Source organism: Propithecus coquereli, unplaced genomic scaffold (genome assembly GCF_000956105.1).
Source record: "Propithecus coquereli isolate 6110/MARCELLA unplaced genomic scaffold, Pcoq_1.0 Scaffold163, whole genome shotgun sequence".
Taxonomy (NCBI): Eukaryota; Metazoa; Chordata; class Mammalia; order Primates; family Indriidae; genus Propithecus; species Propithecus coquereli.
Genome location: NW_012140858.1, coordinates 4,211,498 through 4,238,947, shown reverse-complemented (window position 1 = coordinate 4,238,947; position 27,450 = coordinate 4,211,498). Strand labels below are relative to the sequence as shown.

The 27,450-nt window shown below is 49.5% G+C and overlaps 1 protein-coding gene across 5 annotated transcripts in view; it reads right to left on the bottom strand.

Moving 5' to 3' along the window:
* LOC105807738 (chromosome unknown open reading frame, human C9orf91) overlaps positions 1-19,058 on the bottom strand; it is a 25,250-nt gene extending 6,192 nt beyond the window's left edge. For 3 of the 5 annotated variants that reach the window (XR_001137350.1, XM_012641171.1, XM_012641174.1), the window contains exons 1-8: positions 18,999-19,058; positions 16,526-16,664; positions 14,375-14,560; positions 9,443-9,552; positions 7,526-7,633; positions 6,346-6,495; positions 2,165-2,275; positions 329-409 (exon numbers count right to left, since the gene is read on the bottom strand). Coding sequence is in view for 4 of the 5 variants with exons in the window: in XM_012641171.1 (XP_012496625.1) it covers positions 329-409; positions 2,165-2,275; positions 6,346-6,495; positions 7,526-7,633; positions 9,443-9,552; positions 14,375-14,480 (666 nt within the window). In the remaining variant the exon portion in view is untranslated. Of the gene's footprint in view, positions 1-328; positions 410-2,164; positions 2,276-6,345; positions 6,496-7,525; positions 7,634-9,442; positions 9,553-14,374; positions 14,561-16,525; positions 16,665-17,328; positions 18,970-18,998 lie in introns of those variants that run through there. The other 2 variants (XM_012641172.1, XM_012641173.1) reach the window with 2 other exon arrangements.
* Between the last annotated feature and the right edge of the window lie 8,392 nt (positions 19,059-27,450).

Here is a 27,450-nt window from a genome sequence, read left to right as displayed (position 1 = left end):
CCCAGGAGTTTGAGGTTGCTGTGAGCTAGGCTAACGCCACGGCACTCACTCTAGCCAGGGCAACAGAGTGAGACTCTGTCTCAAAAAAAAAAAAAAAAGAAATATATGCTCACTACAGGAAATGGGGAAGATACAATTAGTTGAAAAGAAACAGAAAAGTAACCACTATTCCCTAGGCCAAAACAACCACTACTGCATGGACGTCTTCCTCCTTCCTTCCAAGTCACTTTCTTAAACATCTTTCCAACACGGAGGTAATGCGACCTATACAATTTGGACTCCTGGTTTATTTTCATTCTGTTTTGTTTTTTCACTTAAGGTATCTTACCTCTTGGTTAGTCTTCATTTCTTCAACATGGTCAGACAAAAACTGCACACAGTTCTCCAGGTCAAAGTAGACAAACCAGAGCTGTGGGGAGAAGCAGCCATGACCGCAGTAGCTCAAAGCCAGCCCTACCTGGAACGTCCCTCCCTGCGACCGTCCTCCACCTCCCGTCTCCTCGCCAGAGGCCCAGCCTCCGGAGGCCCACCAGACGTAGCCTGCTCTCTGGCAGGAATGTGCCATTCTGTTCTCTCCTGGAGTCCCACGCCATGACCACATCTCATTTGTAGGGCTGGTAGAAAAATGGCTTTGTGCAGATTTAGAAAATGTCAAACTCTGTTCAGAATGGCTGTGCCCCATCCCCACAACTCGCTGAGCACCCCAGACAGACTCCTAACCCTCCTGGACATCTAGGGGTTCCATCTGCGGCTACCATCTTCATCCTCAGTGACTGGGGCACCTTTCTGTCTGGAACCGAACATGCAGATGAGTGAAACCCGTCAGGGCTGACTCGTAGCTGCGGCCAGGTAATCAACTTAGGTGCTCCAGGGAAGGGCAGAGGGATGAGAAGTCCTCGCCCCGCCCTGGCCTCCCCTTCCACCTCAACCTCAAGGGTCCCCGGGGGCCAGGCTAAACTCAACCAGGCTGAAACCCTCCTTGTTCACACATTACAACACCTGGTGGGGCCACACCTGCCGCACCTCACAGTGAAGTTCTACAGGAAACTGGTGGCCCTTGTCTCACGCCCCCATCCGCTGGCCACCTCCTCAGGACCCCAGACCTCCCTCCTCCCAGTGACTGACCCACGAGACCCAAAGTCACATCACTCGTACCCACTAGTTTCTCCCACTGTCTCATCTCCAAAGGAGTATTTTCCAGATGATTCTTTTGAAGCTTTTTACTATGAAAATTTCTAAACATATACAAAAGTGGATGGCAGAGACCCATTGTCCTGCCTCAGCCGTAACCAGCTCACAGCCACTCCTGGTCCATGCACACCCTCACTCGTTACCCTCCCAGCACCCCCCGCACCACCGCAAATCTGAAGGGCTCCCTGACATTGTATCGCCTCATCCCAAGATACTGTTTAGAAACTGAAAGAGCCCCACTGTCTGAGAAGACGTGTCCATTCTCCACTCGGCCGCCATCCACTCATTCGACGGACACTTGGCCAGTCACCCCTGCACCAACTGATAAAGATTTGGAAATAAATGAGAATAAAAAGGGCCCCTGGATTCCACGAGCCCCCAGTCTCCGATGTCACACTTGAGCTGCCAGGAATCTTGCGATGCCATCTGCTTCACCCCGATGCTGATGTCAGGCATGATCGTCTCACACCCTACCCTGCCTCAGGTATGACAGGCCCCACAAACACAGGCCCGGCGCACAGCAGGCTCTCTTGTCAGGGGCCGTCCCTTTGCTCTAGGGCCAGAGAGGCCGCTGCTGGCTGTCTGTGCACCTGTCGGCCCCACCAGCCTGTGAGCTCCTGCAGGACGGGGACCTTGCACGGGCCCCTCAGTGTCTTCAGTGCCCAACTGGGAGCTCAGCACAGAGGAGGCCCCATCTGTCTGCTGAATAAATGCCGAATGAGCAGTGAGGCTTGGACACGATCTGAGCTTCCCTCCCAGCCCTGCCCCGCGCAGGTTCTAGGTCACCGGTTACTGCACAGAGGAGGCGTCCCCAGGAAGAGACACTGGAGCGGGGAAGCAGGGAAGGGCTGCCGACAGCCACCTCGTTAGCAGACTCCCGGAGACGCTGCGGGGTGGGAGAACACGAGGCTACCGCTCCCTAGCCGAGCCCCAAAGCGGGCCACTGAGAAGAGGTCACTCCAAGACACAGTACCTGGATCACGCTCTGGCATCCTTCCACCGTGTCCGTCACCCCCAGCAGCACCCGGTGTCTCAGGAGGGCTCCGTTGGCAGCCGCCAGCCTTAGGTCCGTGTTGGTGTTGGCCTGTAAGACAAACGCCAGGGAGCACCTGGGCCCTGGGCAACAGCCGCACACCGTCCCACCCCCAGATGCCTCAGGACAATCCTCTTCCCCAGGACGCTCCCCTCTCCTCCCCTGTACAATGGGGCGGAGGGTGCCGGAACAAATTCGGCTGTGTCAGACCGTCCTGAGCCAAAGCTGGCTCCTGGCAGAGACACCGTGCGCCCTTCCCTGAGCCTTGTTGTCTCCGGCTGCACAATCAAAGAGTGTCCCTGCCTCCTAGGAACGTGGCGAGATTTCACGGAGATCGTGCGTGAAGCGCTCCACCTGCGCCTGGGATTCAGGCGGGGTGCACAAGCTATTTGTGGGAGGCGGGGGACCGGACGGGTTTGAGCATCTGTTGCGTAAGAGAAGCCCCCGCTTACCTACGTGAAAGTGCGTGACACAGCGCCTGGCCCTCGGGAGGGGCTGTGGGAATCAGCCTCCTTCTCTCCCCAACCAAACCAAGGGATGCCATGTATTCAGCTGGCAAAGTACATGCCAGCAGGTAGGGGAGGGAGGACAGAGGAAGGGTAGCGGGGCCCCCAGTGCTGGTCTGGGGAAGACAGTCTAGGAGGACTTTCTGATGCAGTTAGAAGAAAACAGCAGATCAAGGACAATGGTTCTCGAAAGCAGCAGGACCCCCGAAGGGAGCTTCTGGAAATGTGAAGAGGCCCTTTTGGTTGTCATGGGGACGGGACAAACAGTGCTGGCACTTAGTGGAGGACGGCCAGGGATACTAAACGCATGCTTTCTGCAGAAGGACATGTCCTGTGAGAGACCATTCTGCAGTCGAAGACTGTCCCCTGGCCTCCTACCTGGACTCCACATGCCCCATTGGGCATGAATGCAGGAGGAAAATCTGCTCAGAGTTCTCTGATCAGCCAACCTAACTCCGCCGCACATACTTACCTAAAGGGAGTTTTTGCATGGGCTTAATATACACTGAGTTTTCCAGGAATCCCATAACTATAAAAATCAAGGGCTGATTATATTTTGTTTCACCTAGAACTTTAGTGAGTGTTGTTCATCCTTTCAGAAACCCACATCATCCACCGTTCAATTCCTGACTCTGACTCTCACTGCCTGTATAACTTTGGGCAAATCACTTCACATCTCTCTGCCTCCATCTCCTCACCCCCAAATTGGAGACAGTGACGCCCCCCTACCTCAGAGGGTTATAATAAGGATGAAATGAGTTAGTCCACGTAGAACATTTGCAAGAGTGAACATTTATATGTCAGCTAATAATATCACTGCGGTGATGACAGTGAATTTAAAATCATTGTGTTTTCCATTGTACCATGTTGGCCACAAATATTTTTAGGAACTTCCCATATGTCCTAGCAAGGCATCTGTAACAGATACAAGGTAGGGTCTTGCCTGCCTTTACAAACCTTCCAATCTTGAGAAAGGCTAACGATGCACCAAAAAGGGCAAACAAGGCAGTGTGTGCCAAACGTCGAGGCTCTCAAGCATGCTGGGTAACACAGGCAGGATGCTAACAGTAAGAGTGACGACGGTCAGGAAGGGGGATCCGCGTGGTCCTGAGTGACAAGGGAACCAGGAAGAAAAAGGTCCTGGGACTGAGACCCAAAGGCAGACCTGAGGATTCCGTGTGGCCACGGACCACTTACTTAACCTCTCTGAGCTTGCGTTTCCCCACTGGCAAACAGAGTCAACTATAACAGTTAATACTTATACAGCATTCACTTTACACCGGTACTATTATAAGTACTTTGTGTGTATCAAGTCATTTAATTTTCATAGTAACGCTATGAGGGAGACACAGTTATTATCCCATTTTACAGATGAGGACATTGAGGCCCTGAGAGGTTAAATAACAACTTACCCCAAGTTATAGAGCTAGCGAATGGCAGAGGTATCCTGCCTCCTTGTAAGGTGGTTGTTGGACATAGACATTGGGCCCCAAGCACAGAGTACACAGTAGGTACTCGTTAAATGGTGGCCATCAGTAGGAAGGAAAGGCAGCATCTTCTGATTTGAGCAGACAGCGATGACAGCATTGCTGCTGTGCACCTGCGGCCTCCATGCCGACCTCTGAGGAACGAGCCCAGGTCGTGCTCATCTCCGACCTGTGCCAAGCACACTACCTGGTACCCGCAGGGGCTTCGTAAACTGCCGCTGAATAAAAGGAGGAAGCGTGAGGAGGAGGCAGAGAGCTAAAGCAGGGGCTCCCTGAACTGCGTGAATTATATCTGCATCCTTGAAGCACCTGCCAGGTGCCAGATTTTTTTTTTTTTTGCTTGCTTCTGCTAAAGTCAAACACTTTGCTTTTGCCCCCCTCTAAGAAAAGTTTCCTGCTGCAGGGGTAGCCAGCTCAATCCATATTTTACAGGCCAAACACATAAGCCATGAAAGCTTCAACAGACCCCCAAGGGCGGTATATTTCGTCAGGCTCTTGGCAAAGCCCAGCAAAGCTCCTTTCAGAATGATTAAGCCATGAAGTTCCTTTTCGTCCCTGTGAACACACTCACTAAATAGAACTCATACCCCAAACCCTGACTGTAGTCAACACCCTGCCCTCCCCTCCTGAGTCACACAAGGGCAGACTGTTTGCGAAGGCTCTCAGAGCCCAGAACTGTGCCAGGAACTGGGGGACAGAGGCACAGGAGCCTCCCAAGTAGCTGGAAAGACAGCGAAGGTGTGGCAGGCAGAACAATGATTCCCCAAAGACGTCTAAGTCCCAGTTGTCAGAACCTGAGAATACGTTGTTACATGGCAAAGGGGAATTACAGCTGTAGGCGGAATTAATGCTGCCAATCAGCTGACCTTAAAATTACTAGATTATCCTGCATTATCCAGACGGCCCAATGTAATCATGAGGGTCCTCAAAAGTGGAAGAAGGGGGCAAAAGGGTCAGAGAAGGAGATGTGAGAAAGAGCGGACCTGCCATTGCTGGCTTTGATGGAGGAAGGGGCCACGAGCCAAGGAGTGCAGGGGCCCTCTGGGAGCTGGAAAAGGCGAGGAAACGGATCCTCCCCAAGAGCCTTCCGAAGGAACACAGCCCTGCGTTCACCTAGATCGTAACCCAGGGAAACTCGTGCCGAACTTCTAACCCACAGAACTGTACAATAAATTTATGTTGTTTTAAGCCATCAAATTCATGGTAATTTGTTACAGCAGCCGTAGAAAGCCAATACAGTAGGATATTGACTGAGAACGTGGCTTGGAATCTGGGTGTCCTGGCCTTGAGTTGAGTTCCAACTCTGCCCTCCACTAGCAGCACGGCCCTGGGCTGCTCCGCGATCCTGTCAGAGACTCCTCACCTAGAAAATGCGTGTAACAGCATCTACCCAGAGATTTGCTGAGGGATTTAATGAGTTAATGAAAAAAGCATTGAACAGACAACCTGCTATTAATACATACGAAGTGCTCAATACGTAACAAAAGACAGGCGCAGAAGAAACAGGCTACCACCAGAACCATGCATTAAGCTGGGAAGTATCAACCTTCTTTCTGAAGGTGATCAGGAATCGGAGGGCTCGGGCTTTGAACCCTAGCTCTGCCACTACGGTGGGATCCAGGACAAGTTACCTAAACTCTCTGACCACCCACTCTCTGCATCAAAGGTCGTCGCTGGGATTAGAGAGTGTCAACAGAGCACCAGGTCAGCATCCGCCCATCACAGGAAGGATTAATGGGAATCACTTCTCCCCATCCCTCAACCCCAGGCACCTCTGGCTGCGAGGGGGGCCCAGTAACTCTCCCTCGCTCACAGGGCTGTCGCGAGCATCCCGGGAGAGGAGGCGCATGAAAGGGCTGAGTTAACTAAAGCACTGTAAGAGTATTCGCTCTTGGTACCCTCCTCCCAGACTCTCTTTAAATACAGCTTGCTTCTAGTAAAACAGGATTGATAGAAAAAAACAGAGAAGATTTAATGACAGGTGTGATTTAATTTCTTTTAGTCACTGGGCGTATATGAGCTAGTGTGAATTTTCACGGTTGGAGGAATTCTTTGAGGAAGGCAAAGAGAAGACTCCTGCCTGCACAGCCCCTCTGGAGGGAGTGTGGCAGGGTCTCCAGCGTCTCACCTTCCTCTGGTGTCTCTCGAACACAAGCACGAGCATCAGGGTCAGGCTCACCGCGGCCAGGGTCACGAGCAGCACGCCCGCCCAGTGGTTCCCCAGGGCAAACATCTGGCTGGTGGAGTAGATGTTGGCCCACACGACCATGTAGAAGACCTGCGAGCAGGCAGAGCGCACACGGTCAGGAACGCCAGTCCTCAAAAGGAGCAGCTCTGTGCACAGGGAACCCTTTCCACACTCCTGACACCTTCCCTGCATTCCAACAGCTCCCAGGGCAAGCAAGGGACTGATGAGAACATCGGGGTCTGTGGGAATGAGCTCACGTTCCTTGTTTATAATAAGACAACGTAGATTAAAGGGGGCTAATCCTTGTTTACCTTGATTTCAAATAAAACAGAAAAGGGCAGATGGCTCTACAATGAGATAAACTGGAGTCCGAAACCCACATTGATCCTTCAGTTGCTATGTGGCTTTGGACAAATTGTCACACCTCTGAGCCTCAGTTTCCTCATCTGTAAAATGGGGATTAAAAACACCTACTTCATGGCATTGTTATAAGGTTAACAAGGTAACATATGCAATAGTCCAGCATCTATTAGGGAATTAACAAATGTGGGGTCCCTTCACCCTAGAAGTGGGAGTCAGGTGTGCTATTTGACCATTTATACATACAAAACAGCCACAAATCATAGCAGTTCAGAGCACAGATGCCGAAACCAGACTGCCTGGATTTGAATCCTGGCTCTGCCGTGTATGCATATATGTGTTTATGTGTATCTATATGTACGTGTTTATGTGTGTTTATACACACACATGCATATGTATACATACACTACAGCTGAAATGAACATATGGGGAAACCAAGCCCCAGAGAGGAGGAAAGTCTTGGCCAAGGCCAGACACTGAATCCAGAGCCTCGGTGGGTCTGCAGATTGCTAATCCCAAGCCCTGACCTGCCACAGTAGACCGTGACTCCCACCCTTTATGCAGGGACCTGGTCACAGCTCTCTCCCATAAATTTCCTCTTATACAAATCCAGTCCACGTGGCACTGCTCTTTCCCAGGCGGCCGCGTCACCAGCCCCACACCCCTCACCCACATCAACAGGCTCCAGGACACGATGCTGGACCCAGCAGGGCCGCCAGGGACCAGGGCAGGGTCAGGGTGCAGGCCACACCCTCCTTACCACAGCAAAGGCCAGCCGCATGGGCCTCGAGTTGTAGATGATGTATCTTCTCACTTGGGGCTCCAAGAGGGCACTCTCGGCCAAGCTCCTGTACTGGTCGGCCGGGACCTGCTCCGAACCAAGGGAAAGGGACCAATCAGCCAGAGGAAAGGCCACGTCCCACCTCCTTCCTGCCTGCAAGCATGTCATTTCCAGCTCATGTGACTGTCATGTGGAAGGGGGATCAGGCACATTCCGGGACGTCCCACGGGGCAGAATGAGGAGCTTGGAGCACTGGGTGGAAGTCGCAGGGAGCAGCTCTCAGCTCAGGAGAGAACAGGCATCACGGCATCCTGGAGAAGGAGCGGTGCAGCCTGAGACTCAGAACCCCACGGCCGGCACAGGGTAGCCTAGTGGTTAAGGCACAAGACCTGGTATCGACTGCCTGGAACCCAAACTCTGGCCCTGCCACTCACATGCTGTGTGACCTGGAGCAAGTAACCCCACTCCTCTGAGCCTCAGCCTTCCCCTCTGTAAGATGAGGATAATAAGAGTACCCACTTTGCAGGGCTGGGGCACACATTAAACAAGATAATACATATATAGCACTTGGCACAGGGCTGGTCCCTCAGTGAACACTCAGCACACAGGTGCATTATCAATATCTGTGAATGCAGACCAAAGCACTCACATCTTCCTGCCCAAACAAAAATGTCAATGTCTGTAGAGCATAAACGCCCTACTAGAGTAGACCTAAGAAAACAGAATGTAACCATCAAAAATTATATTTAGGAACATGGTAGAACAACATGTAAACTGTTCACCAGTTAAACAACCCCAATCTAAAGGCAACTTTTTAAGAAATAGGTTCTTCTGTACAGAGGAAATGTGGAATAATAAACCAATTTGTGCTGATGTGGGGTTAGCAATGTCAATTGGGAACATTTTCCTTCAATGGTGATAAAATGTTGTTCTAAACGATTTGGTTTTAAAGAAGTAAATTCTAAAATCTTCAGGGTAGAATTAGTAGTGAATCTTCCCCATCCCTAATTAATCTTCCCCGGCTCACACAGAGAAGGCCTAATCATGTTAGAGGCTTTGAGAAGAGAGAAAAACATACCTATAAGTGCTTCAGAACAATAAATAGCTACAATTTACATTTCCTATATGCTAGAGACAGAGCCAATGTTCCTCAAGCATTATTTCATTTGATCCTAACAAAAATCCTATATAACCGGTGTTAATATTGTCCTCATTACAGATGAAGAAACTGCGGCTCAGACAGGTTAAGTCACCTGCCCAAAGTCACACAGACAATGAGTAGCAGAAGTGGATCTGTTTCCAGTTCTATGCGTCTATGAAGCCTGTGCCTCACATCACTAAGCTTGAAGGTATTGTGTCATTATCTAATGAACTCATGTGCATTTTCCTTTGCATATGCAGTTCCCTCTCCTAAAATGCCCTTCCTTCTGTCTATTCAGCACACTCCTATTTACCCTTCAAGACCCCAGATCACGTATCTGCTCCTCTGCAAAGGTCACATAACCACCAACCCCACCCCAGGCAAGTTTATCATTTTGTCCCATGAATGTCTTCACTGCCTTGTACACTCCTCTGCCGCGGCACGTCTATCCTGCTGTCCCGATTTCCCCAACACACGTCCGTCTACCCCAGTGGGACCCGTGAGCGTGCGTCCTGTCCACCTCTATGATGTTTAGCCAGTTAAGTGCCTGGCACAGGGTGGGCACCTAAAAACGTATTTGTTAAGTGAATTAATCGGGAAGATAACAAAGTCCTAATTCACTCTCCTTCTATACCCTCCTACAGCTGGCACAGAGTAAGTGTTTAATAAACATTTTGTGAATAACTGGATGAAAGGACAGACGGACGGATGGATGGAAAGGAAAATGGTGGGGATTCAATGAAGGCGGCGCTCACCTGAATGCCCCAGGTCTGCAGCTGCTCTTCCGCGGCTCCCAGATCGAAGGAGATGGGCGCGCAGGTATTGTCGATCCGGAGAACCGTGAGGACCTGGCCATTGCGGAGCTCTGGAGGCAGACCGGAAACGTCATCTGGCTGAGCGGTAGCCACTTCGGGTGAGCCCAGAGCCACCCAGACATGGTGGCCAACCTCAAATCCCCCTGGAGAAGGACTGGACTTGACTAGGAAGCCTCCAGGAGGCAGGACCGAGGCCAGAGCGAGGAGGCTACTGGGTCACAATCCGAGACCACGTAAGGAAGAACGTCCCAAGAGTGAAAGCCGTCCCCTGCCAAGAATGGGCGACGGTGAGTTCCCCATCACGAGGGATATTTAAACAGAGACTGAACAACTAACTACCTCGAGGGGAAAACGTAGTGGACATTTATCCGAGCACTGCAAAGAAAGCTCAACTGATTAACTTAAATTCCCAGTAGGCTCAGAGAGTCTAAGTGAGAGATAACTGGTTACGGCAGGCAGAACAATAACACCCCTGCAAAGAGATCCACACCCTAATCCACACGAGAACCTGTGAACAGGCTGCCTTCCATGGCGGAGGGGAATTAAGGTAGCAGATGGAATCAGGGGTGCTGATCAGCTGGCCTTACACAGAGAGACGACCCTGCACTGTCTGGTGGGCCATGTGTAATCGCAGGATCCTTACACGTAGAGGAGAGGGCAGAAGTGGAGTAAGCGGAAGATGTGACTAAGGAAGAAAGGCACAGAGATCTGTAACATTGCTGGCTTTGACCACGGAGGAAGGGGCCACGAGCCACGGCATGCGGGCGGCCTGGAGCAGCTGGAAAAGGAAAGGACGTGGATGCCCCCTAGAGACTCCAAGGAACACAGTCCCGCCGACACCTGGATTTTAGCCTGGGGAGCCTAGTGCCGGACTTCTAACCCTCAGAACCGTGAGATAATAAATCTGTGGTTTTCGAGCCTCTATGTTAGTGGTAATTTGTTGCAGCTGCCACGGAAAACTAATGCACTTACGGATGATCTCCCCCAAGCATAGCTGCAACTCACTCAGCATTTCAAAAGCATAAATTCAGTCTTTATTCCCTCGAAAAACACATATCAACCCAGGCTGGTCACAACAGCTACCAGAACTCTTGCCCTGCAGAGCTGGGATGAAGCCAGACTATGAGACCAGCTGGAAAGGTCCAGACTGAAATTTCCCCAAGTCCAGGGACAAATGGCAGCAGCATGAAGCCAAACCCACTTGCCTTCAGTTCCAAGAACCTCTGGGCAAAAGGATTGAGATCTCCTTGCACCACAGTACGAGCCACTGGACAGCAGCCGGAGGTGGGGGCTGGGGTGGGGGTGATTCCAGCCCTGAGACTCTAGGATCCCAGTCCAGCCACGCATGGCCGAGGCCTGGCTATTGTGGCATATTCTCTGTGGCCGCTGCTTAGCTGATGAGGCAAGACTGAAAGGCTAAACCATAATTATGCTCTCTGCTGGCCCCAAGGTCCTGTCACCCCAGCCTAGCTCTGAGCAATACTGGAGTCTTCAAGGCCAAATGACTCACTCTACCTTCCTGGGAACCTGGTCCATCCAAACACTCTCTCTCCCCCGGTACCCAAGCCACCACTTAGTTCTGCCAACTGGGTCCACAAAACCTCTGTCCACTCCATGCACCTCCGGGCATCTCTACCTCTCCCTTACCCCTCTGCAGTAGCCTCCTAACTAACCGGCTTCTCCAAACCGACTCTTTCTCCCACATTGCATTCTCTGCACAGTGGCCACAGCACAAGTCAAATGACACCAGTTCCCTGAGTAAAACTTTCAACAGCTTCCTGGTGCTCTGTGGTCAAAAACCATCCTTCTTACCACGCTCTTCCAGCGCTTAGGAGAACTAGCCCCCTGACAGACTTGCCCTGAGACACTAGTTCTGTGTCTTTCCACACCAGCCCCCTTTGCTCTTTGAACGCCTAGTGTTCTTCCCACCCCAGGGCCTTTGCATATGCCGTTCCCTCCCCCTAAACCACTTCTACCTAGCTTCACCCAGTTATAGCCTATGCATCTTTTGTAGCCCCGTTCAATCACTTTTCCTTTTCCCAGGGAGCTCTCCCTGACATTTCAAACTCAATGGATCAAATTCTTCTGCTGCACCTACCCATGACTGCCTGCTCTTCTACCTTAAACTTATCAAAGATCAATACACAACCTGGATGGAACTGGAGGCCATTTTTCCTAATGAAATATCACAAGACTGGAAAAACAAACACCACATGTACTCAATACTAAATTAGAACTAATCTATCAACAGGTATGTGCACATATGGAAGTAAAACTCAACAGAAATCAAGCAGGTGGGAGAAGGAAGGAGGGAACGAGTAAATTCACACCTAACAGGTACAATGCATACTAACTGGGCAAAGGGCACACTTCTAACTTTGACTCAAACTGTACAAAAGCAAATTATGCAACCGAAATGTGTGTGCCCCCATAAAATTCTGAAATTGAAAAAAAAAAGACGAAAACATATGTATGCAATTACTTGAATAAAATCTATCCTCCCCACCAGACTATATACTCCCACACTGGTCTGTTCCTCGCTGAATCCTCTGAGTTGGGTTCAATGCCTAGCATACAGTAAGCACTAAATACACCTTTGATGTATAAGGGAATAAATACAATAGGACTCTGGTCCCCAACCCTGATAAGGTTCCTTTTTCATACCCTGGGGTACCATCTCTGATTTCAAGGGTTCCATAGAATTCTATGTCCTGCCAGAAAGAACTTTATTTCATTCCCTCTCTCTCTCTCTCTCTTTCTCTCTCTCCGCTTTCTTTTTTTTTTTTTTTTCCTTCTTTTTGGAAGGGGTGGGGATGTGGAGGCAGGGCAGTGAGGCACAGGAAGCACAAGCTAGACAGCTGTGAGGTTCACACCGTAGCTCAGCCTCTCACTAACAGGGTAAACGGGCGGAAGCAACCTAAACCCCTGGGCCTGCTTCCTCGCTTAGAGGATGATCACATCACTGCAGAGAACTTTCCAACTAATTAAGATGATGAAAATAAAGTGCTCGGCACAAAATGGGTGCAGAATAGCTGGCGCGATTGCTGTCATAATTTAAACGCAAGCATGTCAGAACTCGAAAGTTAGAATCGAGCATCAGTGATTTATTTGGATTTGTTTTTACCTTCCCATACCTTGCTCCAGAAAGGATTTAAGGTAGCTTCATGAAAATAAAACATGAAAAGATAAAATTATGAAATTCAATTTAAAATTAAGCAAATGAGGAAAACGAGACAAAAAGGAAACAAAGGCAGATAGTAAGAAAGGTTCCGGCTATGGAGCCCTTACTCTGTGCCAGGCGCTGGGCTTAGGCTTCGGTCGTGATTTCATTTAATTTTCCACGAGCCCTAAGGGGAGCGGGGGGGGGGGACCATTAACAGGGAAAGGGAAACTGAGCCTTTGAAAAGAGAAGGAACTTGCCCGATGTTATAATAACAGGGAAAATGAAAGCGAGAAAGAGACGCGAGATGGGAGAGCACGAAATGCAAGCAGTCACAGGGACGGGGTCCAGACCAGCTCTCCACGTCACAGCAGGAACGAACACCCCACACCGGACTCCAGGAACGGAGAATTCAAACCGTTCCCCCAGCCTGGCTCTTTGCATGTTAAGTGTTTGCCCAAGAAATGCACAGACCTTTCAGGATGTCTTTGTTTGCCTTTCAAACCAAGAGTTCCTGGATTCTTGGCAATACTAGCTCTCATCTGTTCCTTAAGGTGAGAAAAGCAAGTTCTTCACTTGGAAATACTTGTTTTTACACCTAGGCTAAGTAAACCTACCAAAGAAGAGATTGTATGGGGGTGTGTGGGGAGGGCAGGGGGAGGAATTTTCTACAAAGGAACAAGAACTGGCCTGCCAAAAATCAGTGGAGCAATGCCCTCAAAGTTCTGAAAGAAAAATTATTTCATTCCATTCCATTCTACTATTGCGTGTGTGTGTGTGTATGTGTATACATATATATATATGGGTTTCCTAATAACAGTAGTAATAAAAGAAACTTTTGCTTTTAAGCAGTCAAGTTTCAAATCGTCTAAGTAACCAACCATGTTCCTGTGGACCTGCACAATTCAGAGAGTGTTTCCCCTTGCCTGTACCTAGTCTTTCATTCATTCATTCATTCAACAAAATACTTACTGAGCATCTACTATGGACAAAGTCCTATGCTAGGTACTGCAGATACAGGGATGAACAAGAAAACACAGGGCTCCTGCCCTCATGGAGCTTATAATCTAGTGGGAAGCTGGACTTCAACACTTTATTATGTAGATAATTATTTATAGACTGTGATAAGTGCTGTAGGAAGAAAGAGGAATATATCAGTGTCCTGACTCAGGCAGAGCCTCAGGAGGATTCCTCAAGGAAGGCATATTTGAACTGAGCTCTGAAGCATGAATGGAAATTAAGCAGGGGAAAGGAGGCAGGGAAAAAACAGAATGGACAGAAGGAATAGCACGTGCAAAGGTCCTGAGGCAGAAGAGCATGGCAAAGAACATAAAGGCAGGCCTTGCAAGCTGGTGAATGATGGATCTCCACGCTAAACCCAATGAGAAACACTGAAGCAGAAAGTGACGTGGCTGGATATATGCATTTTGGAAAGAATTCTGGCTGCCATGCAGGGAATGAACAGAAGAGGGAAGAAGGAGAGGAGACCAGATGGGAAGCTAGAGCAGGGGTCCAAGTAGAGGGTGATAGTGGCTTGATCTAAGGAGGTGGTGATAGAGAGAACTGGGTAGAAATGACGGAAGTAGCCTAGAAATGTATCCCAAGGATGCCCATCCTTATCTAAAGGAACTTCTGTGCCCACAATCACGCTATGTGAGTCCAGCTCAGCAGGGGGAGGAGAGGGGCTAGAGAATGAGGGGCCATGAACTTACCTTGCCCCCAGCCAGGAGGGCTCCCTGCAGGAAGGGTGCCCCAGCCAGGGGAGGAGGTGGGCAAGGGGCCAGCCGCCCCCAGGTCCACCTGCGGTTCACAGGCCATGGCAGAGAGCGAGCTGAGCTTCTACTTCCCCTTCTCAGGGCTGTGGTTCATTCTGCAGCAGACGCCTCAGCTTCACTTGCCTTCAGAAAACAGGACAAAAAAGAACGTCAGGTCTGGGCCTTGGTGGGCTGGGCTTCCTACAGCTCTCTCCAAGGCCAAAGTCACCAAAGGCCAGGGAGAGGCACCGGGAGCCTTTTCACTGACTTTGGTCTTTCTGACCATGCTGAGAAAAACTCTTGGAAGGAGGAGAAACTAAACCTCCCCCCAAGGCCTAGACCAAGAACTTCCCTTCTGGTCTTGGGTCTTCTCCAGCTCAGCAGCAGCCACGGGCCCATGGGGAACTCAAGGGCTGACCAGGTCCCACTCCCAGGCATCTGGGATTTCCGGTTCCTTACTGAGGATGCCCCAGCAGCCACTCGCAAGAGAGATATAGTCACTACAGAGAGCCTTGTTGACACAAAGGATCTCAGATAGCTTCCCAGAAGACATTGCAAAACACAAATTCAAAAAACCAGGTGGTATAAAATATAAATCACACACACACAAAAAAAAGGTGGCAACCACAAAGAACAGAAATACCCAGCTACTTAGGCAATCAAGTTCCCCAGCAGAGGGGGTAGGGGTTTGTTTTCAAGAATATGGACTCCAGACTCAGCCTAACTAGCTGAAATGCCAGCTCTACCACCCCCTAGTTATGCAAACTTGGGCAAGCTTCAGCTCTTCAAATCATGGAACCTCCCCCAGAGAGTGCAGCAAAGAAGTGATGGATGACACACACAGAGGACATACAGCAGCATCTGGAACAAAGGACACACTCCATAAATATTAGCTCTTGTTTTCCTGTTTGAGGTTTGACACAGTTCCCGTGCCTGAGCCAAGAATTTGGTTTTGAGCTTCCAGGGGGCCAAAGCTAAAATGGCAATGCTGGCTGTTAAATAGTTATTAACAAGGAGGGAAAAAAAAAAGAAAAAAAACGGTGAAATGAGCATCTTCCTGGCATTTAGTTCTAAAAGATCTTGCAAATGCTTCCAAAGCTTCCAGAGCTGGGTCATTGAGAGGCACAGAAGGCTTCACCCTTAGCCACTTTGATCAGCAAAAGTAGTGATGCCCTTCATGAGTGTTTCCTTGATGAAAAACTGAGTCTCCAGTGCCACCGGCTCTGGCTGCAACCTGCACACTTGACTTCTGTTACGTGTCTGCATGGGGGTTTGGGATTCCCCCTTCCCCAGGGAAACCGTTCCTTAGTTCCCCTGGGATGACTCAACAGCCCTGCCAACTGTCTTGGTGAAAAGTCCACTAGAATCATCTTTTGCCGCCCTGGTTCTCAATGTTGAAGACATGAAGTGTCCAGGTGGCACACTGGACACATCTGCTTCATTCCGAGCTGGTCCAAGGGCTGACTGCTGCTGATCACACCCCCTGAAGGGGGACCTGATCCCCAAGCCCTCACCATCTTCTGCTTCTCTCAAGACCAGCTGCAGAATTCATGAGACCCAGCACAAAATGAAAACATGGGGCCTCTTATTCAAAAATAAGGAGGAATTTCAAGATGGCATCAGTAGAGCATTAGACTAAATGTGGGGGGAGGGTGCCTCCCTAAGTGGGGGGCTCATTGCGACTGTGCAGGTTACATGTACCTGCAGCTGGCCCTGACTTTAAGCTCCAGAAGATCACTTGGGAGCTGCCCTCTCCCAACCAAGAATATATAAAAGATGAGCCTTTAACAATTACCACACTCCTACCCTGTACCGGGCTCTGAGGCCAGAAAGCAGCAAAATATTATGAAAAGACTAAAGGCTTTAGAGCCAGAATGCCTGGACTTGTATCTCCACTCAGCCAATCAAGGTACATAACAACCCAAATCTTGCTGTTCTACCTGGAAAATCGGGTCAGCAGCCGACCCGGTACACCTGCTCAGGGCTGTAACAGAAGGAAAGGCAAGCACGACATCCGTCCTCTGCTCACCATACCAGCCCCTTTCCTCAGTATGTTTTTCCTGTCACATAGGAGAGAAAACTGAGGGTTAAAGATGTGAAGTGACCTACCCAAGGCTGGGTGCCTATCAGCTGTGGAGCCAGGAGATGAACCCAGGCCACCTGGCTCCAAGGTCCAAGCCCATGATTTCTGTGCCCTTGCACCTCTGGACTCTCGCCTGGCTGTCTCTGAGCTTGCTCCTGAAACTACCTTTAAAAAAAGAGAGAGAGCGCGCGTCAGACAAAGGAGACTGCATTTCCCAGGCAAGATCTAGCAACAAATTCCAGTAGCCCTGAGATGCTACACTGGGGAGAGCAGGAGCCTCTCCTTACCTAGGCCAAGGCCTGGCCCACGGCGGGCCCTCCTAAATATACTGAGCATTTACCAGTCAATCTTTTTTTTTTTTTTTTTTTTTTTGAGACAGAATCTCACTGTGTTGCCCAGGCTAGAGGGCCGTGGCATCATCCTAGCTCACAGCAACCTCAAACTCCTGGGCTCAAGCGATCCTCCTGCCTCAGCCTCCCGAGTAGCTGGGACTACAGGCATGCGTCACCATGCCCAACTAATTTTTTCTATATATATTTTTAGTTGTCCAATTAATTTCTTTCTATTTTTAGTAGAGACGGGATCTCGCTCTTGCTCAGGCTGGTCTCGAACTCCTGAGCTCAAACAATCCGCCCGCCTCGGCCTCCCAGAGAGCTAGGATTACAGGCGTGAGCCACCGCGCCCGGCCTTACCAGTCAATCTTACCCGTGCCTTACTTCCTTCCTCCTACCTTGTGCTCCCAAGAGGCACGAAAGCAACAAAAATAGCCACAAGGTGTCTGCCCTGCACTTGATAATCACTGAAGCCCTTCCCCGCTTCCTTAGATCACCTCCTAGGCCTACGAGGCAGATGTAATCCTTAGGTTCACATTCCAGACAGGAATCCAGGGACATCGTAGCTAGGAGTCTGCAACCCAGAGACAGTAGTGGGGTCTCAAAAAGGCCTGGGGAACCCAGAAGCCAGGAAGGACCACGCACAAGGTGGAGCTGCACAGGTATCCTTGCAGACTGCTTGGAAGGTTCCATTAATTGCAGAATCCCAAGATGAGGCTTTGTCTTTGCGAGGAAATCAGAGCACCCTGGTTGGCCCCATCAGCCTCCCACAAAGTTCTAATTGGCAGACTTAATTCATTCACCTGGAGGCTGTTTCCTGTACTGACTAGAAGTTACCTGCCTGGTCCTGCCACTTCCCACCTGTGTGACCTTGAGCAAGTTAGTGCTCTCTGCCTCAGTTTCCTTACATGTAAGCGGGGATAATGATGGTAACTTCAGGTTGTTGTGAGGTTTAAAGAGTTCACGCACGTAAACCGCTCAGAACAGCACTGGTCAAACAGGAATCATTGAAGGAACACAGCTGTCATTATTTTAAATCCGCAGATGTTCCCTAAGAACCTTCTAGGGCCAGGCCCTGTGCTTTCTTGACTATGAAACCAGAAATAAGACTTAAAGTCCCTGCTCAGCCCTCCCTCCTGGAGATCACCATCTGGCGGGGAAGAAACTCTTAGAGAATTATGGAACAGAAAATTACAAAACAAGGCAGTAAGAGGGAGCACCTAGGGGTGGGGGAAGTGTTCTTCAGGAGGCTTCCTGTAGGAAGGAGGCCCCTCGGATTGGCAAAAGCGGAGGTGACAGAAGCCAGCGCCAAGAAGGAATGGGTGCAGACCAGAGGCAGAGCAGAGGGAGGCAGCGAGCACAGCCTGGAGCACCCTGCAACTAACTGGTCATGGACTGCCTGGAGTTCCTTTGCTGATTCTGCATTTTAACCAGACCTTCCAGTTACCCCTCTTGCACAAGTTCAAGTCCCCTTTCTCAGCTAGAGGAAAGGGAAGTACCCTTAGGCCCTGTTGAGCAAAGGCCTCCATTTCTGCAGATGCTAAGCGCCCAGCCTCCCCAGGAACTATGAGCATCACTGAGATTCATGAGAGCGAGAGACAGAGAGAGAGAGAGACAGAGAGAAACTACTGTTTCCCTAAATAACGTTTTGTTTTTCTTTGTTAAACTGGAAACCCAACAGGAGACCGTAAGAGTGCCTGTCACAGACGTTGTGGGTGGAAAAGCCTTGAGAGACAATGAGTCCAAGCTCTCCATTTTACAGATGAGGACAGTAAGACCCAGAAAAGAAAGTGAACTACCCAAGGTCAAGAAGCCAGTCCTGGGCGGAGCCAGAACTGAAACCCGGGCTCCTTCAGGCCCCGGATGTCCCACCATACACGGTCTTAGCCTTAGGCAGCTGTCTGGTCCCACTCTCTGCTCTCAGGTCCTCTCCAGGTCTGCTGCCGGGGTTGGGGGGTCTCCTTCCCCCCAGAAATCACCCGGCCCTGCCCCGGCCGCGGGCCCCAAGAGGCGCCTGAGAGCGGCTCCCACGCCCGACACGCGGGGGATGGGGGGCCCCAGGCGCACGGAGGGGCCCGCGGCGCCGACCCCGGGCGGTCGGCCCAAATGCAGGCCGACGCGGAGGCGGCCAGGCGGCCTCGCCGCCCCGGGGCCCCGCGGCACCCACCTGGGATCGCAGGCACACGGGCGCGCGCCCGGGCCGCGCACTCACCGCCCGCGCCACCGCCGCCGCCGTCGCCGCCCGGGGACGCGGAGTGTCAGGGGCCTCCGCGCGCCCCTCCGCGCCGCAGCCTCGGGGCACCGCCGCCCCGCGCCCCGCCCGCCTCCGCGCCGCGCCGCCCTCCCGGGCCCGCCCCCGGCCCGGCCGCCCCGCGCCGTCACCCCGCCCAGAGGAGCCGCCCGCCCGGCTCGCCTCGGGGCCGAGAGGGACCGCTCCTCCAGGGCCCGCGCCGGAGCCGAGCTGTAGGCTGCGTTTCATCAGCCGGGCGCCCCCCCGGGACGCCGGCAGTCGCCTCTGTGTCCCTGCCGACCACGTGCGTGGAGTCTGGGGCTCTGCCGGCCCCGGCGCGGTGACCTGGGCCAGGTGCAGCAGCAGCTTGCCTGCGAGGGCCAGTCCCGCCTCTGACAAACGGTCACGCGATCGCTGCATGGGGCAATATTTGGGATCAGAAGTTTCTCGGACTTGTTTTCAATGAAGAACTGTGTGTGCGCCGTATTAGTAAGAGCGTCGGTTTGGGGATCAGACTTCCTGGGCTCTAATCCAGGCCTCTCCAGTTCTTATATCATCTTTGGTAAATTATTAACCTCTCTATGCCTTCATTTTCTGTAAAAAGCAGATAATTATACCTATTTCATACGGTTGCATGAAGATTTAATGAGATAATCTGTGTGAAGTGTTCGCAACTAACTAGACACGTAATAACTGCCTCACTGGTGTTCACAACCGCCAGACACACAAGGGCTCACTAGATGTGGGCTGCCACCCCACCATGATCATTTCAAAGGGCTCGACAATGAAAAGTAAGGGCCCCTTCCCCGAGGGAAGCACTAACCTTGCGTGTTTTACCTTGCGTGTTTTTCGGTAGAGTACGTATGTACAGGGGTGTTTGTGTGTGTGTGTGTGTTTGTGTGTGTGTGTGTGTGTGTGTGTGTGTTTCTGCTCTGTTGGACACCCTGCTTTTTCATTCACCGAAGTACCTTGGCATTCATCTGCCAGAACACTCCACTCCGCCTCATTTCCTATTAAGGGGCACACAAACTTCCATGTATGGAAGTAGAAAGGGTCTGATTTTATTCATCCCTCTCGGTGGACATGAAGGTGGTTCCCGCTCTTGCCCACAGGCCTTGCTGAGATGCTCATAGCCATGTCTTGCATACATGCCACGGCCTGCGTTTCTACCAGTAGACTTGCTAAATCAGAATATGCATGCATTTTTAATTTTAACGGATATTGCCAAATTGTTGGGGGACTCTCAGACCACAGGAGTCCTCTGGCCGCATGCTCGGCCAGCCCACAGAGGCACAGGGCTTGGGTACAGCCAGCAGTGGTTGAGAACCTGAGCTGTGGGTACCACCCAGGCACCCTCATTCACCAGGCGAGTGAGGATCCAAGCAGCAGGCTACTAAAAATAAAGTTCATTCATTTATTTATCAACAAATCAACATGGGGTGCCTGCTAAGTGCCAGGCATTGTACTGGGCAAGAGTGAGCAATACACGCAAGATCCCTAGTTAGTGTGCCCAGTTTCCAAAAAAAAGCGATTTGGGGGCATGGGAGGAACAGCCCCAAGGGATGCTGCAGGTTTACTAAATGCTGATAGAATATTAAAAAGGATCCTGCAAAGGTGTGTGGCTTGGTCATGTCTATCTGAACTGTGCCCCTCCAGGAAGACCACCTCCTCCATGAAGTCGGATGTAGTCCTCCTGCCCTTTCTGCCAGGCCACTGTCACTCTTCGTTCTCATTGCTGGTCACTCCAGCATGAACTTACGTGTTGACACATGAGTCTTCTCCACTAGGGAAGGTCAGAAGACGGGGGCCTTTGGAGCTGGCTAACCAGGCTCCACCAGTTACTGACATGTGGCCTTGGACAGCTCAGTTCACTCTCTGAGCTTCGATTCCCTCATTTATAAAAGGAAAATAATATTATACCTGCTCAACTGGGAGAGATAGCAAGAATTAAACGAAATGATGAAGTGCTTAGCAGAAAGTGCTCAGTAAAAGGGAGGTGCATTTTTGGACAGCAAGGCATCATGTGTTTGCATCTCAGAAGCTTCAGCACTCAGCCAGCCCTGGCACGGGGGCCTGGGGGAGCAGGGGCTCCACGCGGGATGGAGAAAGGCCAATAACATCCAATCAAGGGAGGTGAAATGTAGTCAAGTCTGCTAGAAAGCAGGTTTCAGTGGCCATACCTTGATGGATCCACAATCCTTTGTGGTGGACCTGAGCCCCTCCCCACCAGCCTACCCCAGACCAATCTTTACCAACTTTCCCCAACCCCTAAAAAACCCTAAGTTGCAAGAATGCAGAGCATCTCTCAGTTCCTCCTATACCCCATGCTCTCACTTCTAGTTCTCAGTGGTTGCCATTCCTTCCCCATCTGGAAAGTTATCCACAAACCCCCGCCCTGCCTCGTCACCTGACTGACACATTCTCAGGTCTCAGCTGAAAGAGCCCTTCTTCTGGAAGCCCTTTCCTGTCCTGGGCCTAGGCCTGGCCCCTATTCTCAGTCACCTTTGCTTACCCTATGCCCATATCTATCACAGATATGGTCATTGTTTGGTGTCCCCTTTCCCAAAACAAGAGTAAGTCTTTTGGGAATAGCGCTGTTTCTGCCACACCCATTGCTATACCCCAGCACCCTGCCCTCGGTATTTGTTAAATGCATCTGAAATAGCGCGTGAGTAGATATGAATGAAATCATCAGGGCCTCAGCTATAGATAAAGCCAAATAACCACAAACCACAGCCAAAGCCACCCTTACTCAGCAGTTTCTCCCTCTGTCCTGTCGTGTTTGCAAGGGTTACAGACCCACGTCTGAGGGCTCACTGCCAATGCAATTTGGCAACCTGGATGAGCTAAGAGAATGAACTTCTTCCCAGCCGGACGGAACTGTAAATTGTTGCAGCGGATGGTCCAGAGAGCTTCAGCACCACTGGATGAGTAAGTGAAAGGGCAAAGATTAAAGATTTGTTCTTGTTTTTTGGAGCTGGTCTGCCAGTTTCGGATTCACTGACTTCCTAAACTTTTTAAAGAAACATACTGCTTGAAACGTTACCGTTGCCTGAACAAATTGAACTAAATCATACAGCAATTCAGGCTGGGAAGTCACACCCCGGTTCAAATCCAGACTTTGCCACCAATTAGCTCAGTGACCTTGGACAATTGACTGTATCTTTCTGAACCTTAGTTTCCTGATTTGTACACCTGAAATAATAATACCTGAGAGAGATGGTGGGAGAATTAGATTATGTATGTAAAGCACCATAAATTGTTCCTGGTATAAAGTTGATGTTAATAAAGTGAGCTATTTTTAAAATAATTTCCAAAAGTGTGTGCCACAGAACATTCCATTGCTAGTGGCTCCGTTACATCCATTTCAGCTCCTGGGAGTCACGTGGCCAAAGGATGAACTTCACTGCCAGACACTCATGATATAGGTCAGCAGCATGCGAGAGCTGGGGACCGAACACACAGCTGTCCCTGGCAGGAGTGCCGGGAGTAAGCCAAATCACATGCTGTTTGTCAGGAAACTGGGTCAAACCAGAAGCGAAATACTCTGAATTCCTGTCAGGAAGGCCAACAAGCCCCTGGGGATGTCAGGGGTCTGCTTCTACACTACGTAAAGAAAGAAAAGAGCCAGGGACAGGAACAAAAGGAATAAAATGGAGCAGGGCCGGAAGAGGGGGCACTCACACCTGGCTGGGAAGAGGAGGGAAGGGCAATTGCAGGTAACTGGGCTCTTAACTGGAGAGAGCTCCAGTGCCTGGCATTCTCATCTTTAAAAGCCACCTACGATAGTGGTGGACAACCCAGACATGCTCTCTGAACAACCAGCCTCACTTCTCTCTGAACCGTATCTTCAGTGGCAGCCTTCTGTTCTAGAATGCTGCCACTGTTCCCTTTGCAAGTTATTTCCGAGCAGGAAAAACTGCTCCCTGACCCTCCAAGCCTACCCATCCCCGTCAATCATCCCCCTAAACACAGTAAGCCGTGCCTTTAAATTCACTCACATGTGACCCAGGAGCCAGTCAGTGTCATTTAAAAATTTTTTTAAAAGATAGATGTTGACATGATGATCTGGCAGCTTCTGGATCTTTCCAAATCACTGGCCAAATCTTTCAATAAAGAATATGACCAAAAAAAAAAAAGATCATGCCTAGCCTGCCTCTCGAGACCTGCCTACTTGCCTGGGAAGGGGGGTGGGGGGAGCAAAACAAGAACTGCCTGCTTGTGCAGGAGCTTTTCCAGTAATTTCAGAGCCACTGAAGTGATATGAGATCAGCTGACGGGAGAAAAACACTTTGAGATCTGCCAGATTGTCCCTGAAGGAGAGAAAAAAATGAAAGCAGCAGAAAAAACAAGGGACATGCAAGACTCATCAAAGCATGTACTTTCTGCAGAATAGCTTCAGTTGACTTCTGGTACCAGCGGTGTTGAGTGGAGGAGAGGCCACATGTGCCAGGAAATGCAGAATGTTATCAGGCCTCACTCAACCAGGCCCAGAGGCCTTGCTGGAATTACAGGAGGCCGAGTACCCTGCCCACCAAAATCCTGGGAGAAAGCCTGAAGGCGGAGCATGGTAGGTTTTCTCTTGAAGCCTGCCCGCTGATCTGACTTGACTTCAGTTCTGTCACTTCTTTGCTCTGTGACCTAGAACATTCTGTAAGCCTCTGGGTCTCAGTTTTCTCATGCTTGCAAATGAGATTACAATGCCCAACCTGCAGGGCTGCTACGTTTATATAAAGTGCTGGGAAGATAACAGGCCTCCCTCACTAGGAGCAGAGATTCTTCTGACAAGTTACTTTGCCTTTCGGAACCTCAGAGGGTTTTTCCCCCCACCCATAAAGTAGGAGTGGCAATTCTTTGGGAAAGCTGAATGAGATGTTACCTGCAAGGTTACACACCGGCTTATGTAAACTATCTTCCACCTTCCATCAGGGAAATCTTGAGTAGGTCTGAGCTATGGCACCGAACAGAATGGTCAAAGAGTTTCCATGCTTCTAACAAGTAATACTGGGGGCATCCTCCTCTCTAGGCAACAGGTTCACAGGACATAAAATCACCTAGAGGGCAATTGAGGAGCATCAGTCTAGAATTTGGGAGAAGTAAAAGGAAAAGAATCACATGGGTATGATACATAAAAGGTGTACCACCATGAAGTGTGCAGTACTGAGAGTATGCACAGTGGTTAGCGCAGATGCTAAAGCCAGACTGCCACGTCTTGTCTCACCACTGCACATCCTTAACCTCTCTCTGCCTCATATCCCAAAACAGTTGCTATGAGGATTGAATTAGTTAACGTAAATGCGAAAGTTCTTAGAACTAGTTGGGATGTAGAAAGCCACTGTTAGCAATTAGCAGATACATTCTTTTCCTCATGTAATATCCATGGGCTCCCCTTATTTCTTGGCCTCCCTTGCAGTTAGGTCAGGTCAGCTGATCCACACTGACCAAGGGGCTGAGAACAAGTGTCACGTGTCATTTCAGGACTGAAGCAAATTGAGAGTTGGTGCATGTTTGTGAGGTTTTTCTTTCCATCTCTGCAATCCTGGAAACCATGTGCTAAGGCGGTAGAGCCATAAACTGAAAGTACAGTTGACCCTTGAACACAGTTTTGAACTTAGAGGGTCCACTTATACTCAGATTTTTTTAAGCAAATGAAATCAAAAATTTTTTAAGTAAATGCAAATCAAAAATACAGTCTTCTACAGATATGAAACCCACATACAGAGGCCTGACTTGGGAACTTGAATATGTGTGGATGTTGGTGTACACAGGCAGACTGGGAACCAAACCCTGAGTACACTAAGGGACGACTGTAATCGGAACCACATCCCATGGAGAACAGTTGCCCTTAAGTCACCCAACTTGTATCGAACTTGCCAAGAAATATTTTGTTGTATTAAGCCACTGAGATTTCAGAGCCTGTCCTATCCTGACCCATACAGATATTATTAAACTTGTAATCAAGAATGAGCGGTCTAAGAACAGTAAATTTTAAAAATTAGGAAGTATTTGCTGTGCACCTAGAATGTTCCAGGCCCCATATGTAGTGATTTTTTTTTTTTTTTTTTTGAGACAGAGTCTCACTGTGTTGCCCGGGCTAGAGTGCCGTGGCATCAGCCTAGCTCACAGCAGCCTCAAACTCCTGGGCTCAAGCGATCCTTCTGCCTCAGCCTCCCGAGTAGCTGGGACTACAGGCATGCACCACCATACCCGGCTAATTTTTTCTATATATTTTTAGTTGTCCGATTAATTTCTTTCTATTTTTAATAGAGACGGGGTCTCGCTCTTGCTCAGGCTGGTTTCGAACTCCTGAGCTCAAACAATCCGCCCGCCTCGGCCTCCCAGAGTGCTAGGATTACAGGCGTGAGCCACCGCGCCCGGCCTGTAGTGCTTTATTTTTAATAATTCTTTCGTTGTTGCTATAGAACAGTGGTTCTAATCTGGGGGTGGTTTTGGCACCCAGGGGACATTTGGCAGTGTCTGGAGACATTTTTGGTTGTCACAACTCAAGGGGTTCTACCAGTGCCTAACAGGTAGAGACCAGGGACACTACTAAAAGCCCTGTGATAAAGTAAGCATATAGAAAGAAACCCTCCCATCGAAACCCTGACCCTCTCTTCTCAGAGATAATCACTATTACATTTCTCTTACCTTCTAAACATATTCTGCACATGTTAAGTATAGGCATGTGTATATCCTTTTTATGTTCAAATTTAAAATTATATTCTGCATATATGTATCTTTAGAGTTCATTCCATATCAGAATCAACACATCTGCTTCACTGTCTTTGGTGGTTTAAGGGGCTCATTTCTCAGGGCAGACCACAATGGAAGCTCCCTCCCACCCCTACTCCCAGAATTCCCAAGGAACTCCGAGAGCTTTTCAAAAATCTTCTTCCTGCCTCCCACCCCAACCCCAGATTGATTCAACTGGCCTAAGAGGGGCCTAAGCACCAACCAGTTCCCTGGGAACAGTTTGAGAACTACAGAGCTCAGCCCTTCACCTGTGCCCTGGGGCTCAAGGCCTCCAGATCCATCCGGCATCTGGCTTCTCCCAGAACACCTCAGAGTTTCTCTCTCTTCCTCCCTCCTTCCCTGCCAACCAAAACCACCTTCTCCCATCAACCACCACTGCATCTCTACCCACCTCACAGCCAAATCTTTTTCTCCACTTCTTAACATTCAGTCTTCAAACCATTTAGGTTCCTTTCTCCTTGGTCACCAAGTGCTTGACTTCTCAGGTCATATGTTGTCTTCTCAACTGACTACCAATCACAGCCCTTTTGAAATACTCCCATCTTGCTGGCTTCTGTGACTAGCAACATTGAGCTGCTCAACTCAAAAGTTAAGAGTCAAGTAGTCATATAAGTAAGCACGACTCTATCAATCCAGAATAAGATATTGGTGGCAATCAAGTTAAAAATTAATAAGTCTAAAACAATGAATTCAAGTGTTCATGTTCCTCCAGTTTAGGAAATCGGTATTTGCAGCTAACAGAGGTCAAGAGTTGCTACACTTACCAATACCGCGAGTAAAGCCTTGCAAAACTGGGTGTTTGTGGGACATGTTAAGATAGAGATGTTTACCATACATGCCAAGTCAAAATAGCAAACAGCAATTCGATGACTCAAGTTCAGGAGAAATGGGCTAGAGAGATAAACTTGGGTCTTCAATATACATGGTAAAGCCATGAAATGAAGATGGTTTCACCAAGGGACTGTGCAGAGAAGTTCAAGAACAAAACCTTAGGGAAAGTGAGGAACAATCAGGCAGAGACTGAGAAGGAAGCACACCACTGCAAACGCAAGCTAAATAAAGAAAGTGGTGGTTCGGGGAAGAAATGGTCAATTTTGTCAAAGAGTACTGAAAGTCAAGCAGGAAGAGGATTCGATTTCTCAATTAGGATATCACTGCTGACCTTCACAAGCAGTTTCAGTGAAGTAGCAAGCCTGGAGTATGTGAACAGTAAAAAATGGAAAAGCCCATAAATCTTGAGAAATTCTACTATAAAAGGACACAGAGCCCAGGCTGGTCTTGAACTCCTGGGCTCAAGTGATCCTCCTGCCTCAGCCTCCCAAGTAGCTGGGACTACAGACACCCACCATCACGCCTGGCTGTATATAAATTATATAAATGTAATGACAGTTAATGGAAGATGAAGCAAGAGTGAAGATGAACGATGACAAAAATCAATGAAAATTATTGTAACAAAAATTCACTAATGCATCAAGAAGTGATCCTTTCAAATAGAAATAATGAGTAATAAGCTCTTGGATTGGTGATAATCCAGATAACAGAGAAATGAGTCACTTGACTAACCTGGGAAAATTACTGAAATTTCATTTTTTTTTACATAAAATGCTGACAAATAAAATCACAAGAGATACCTGAA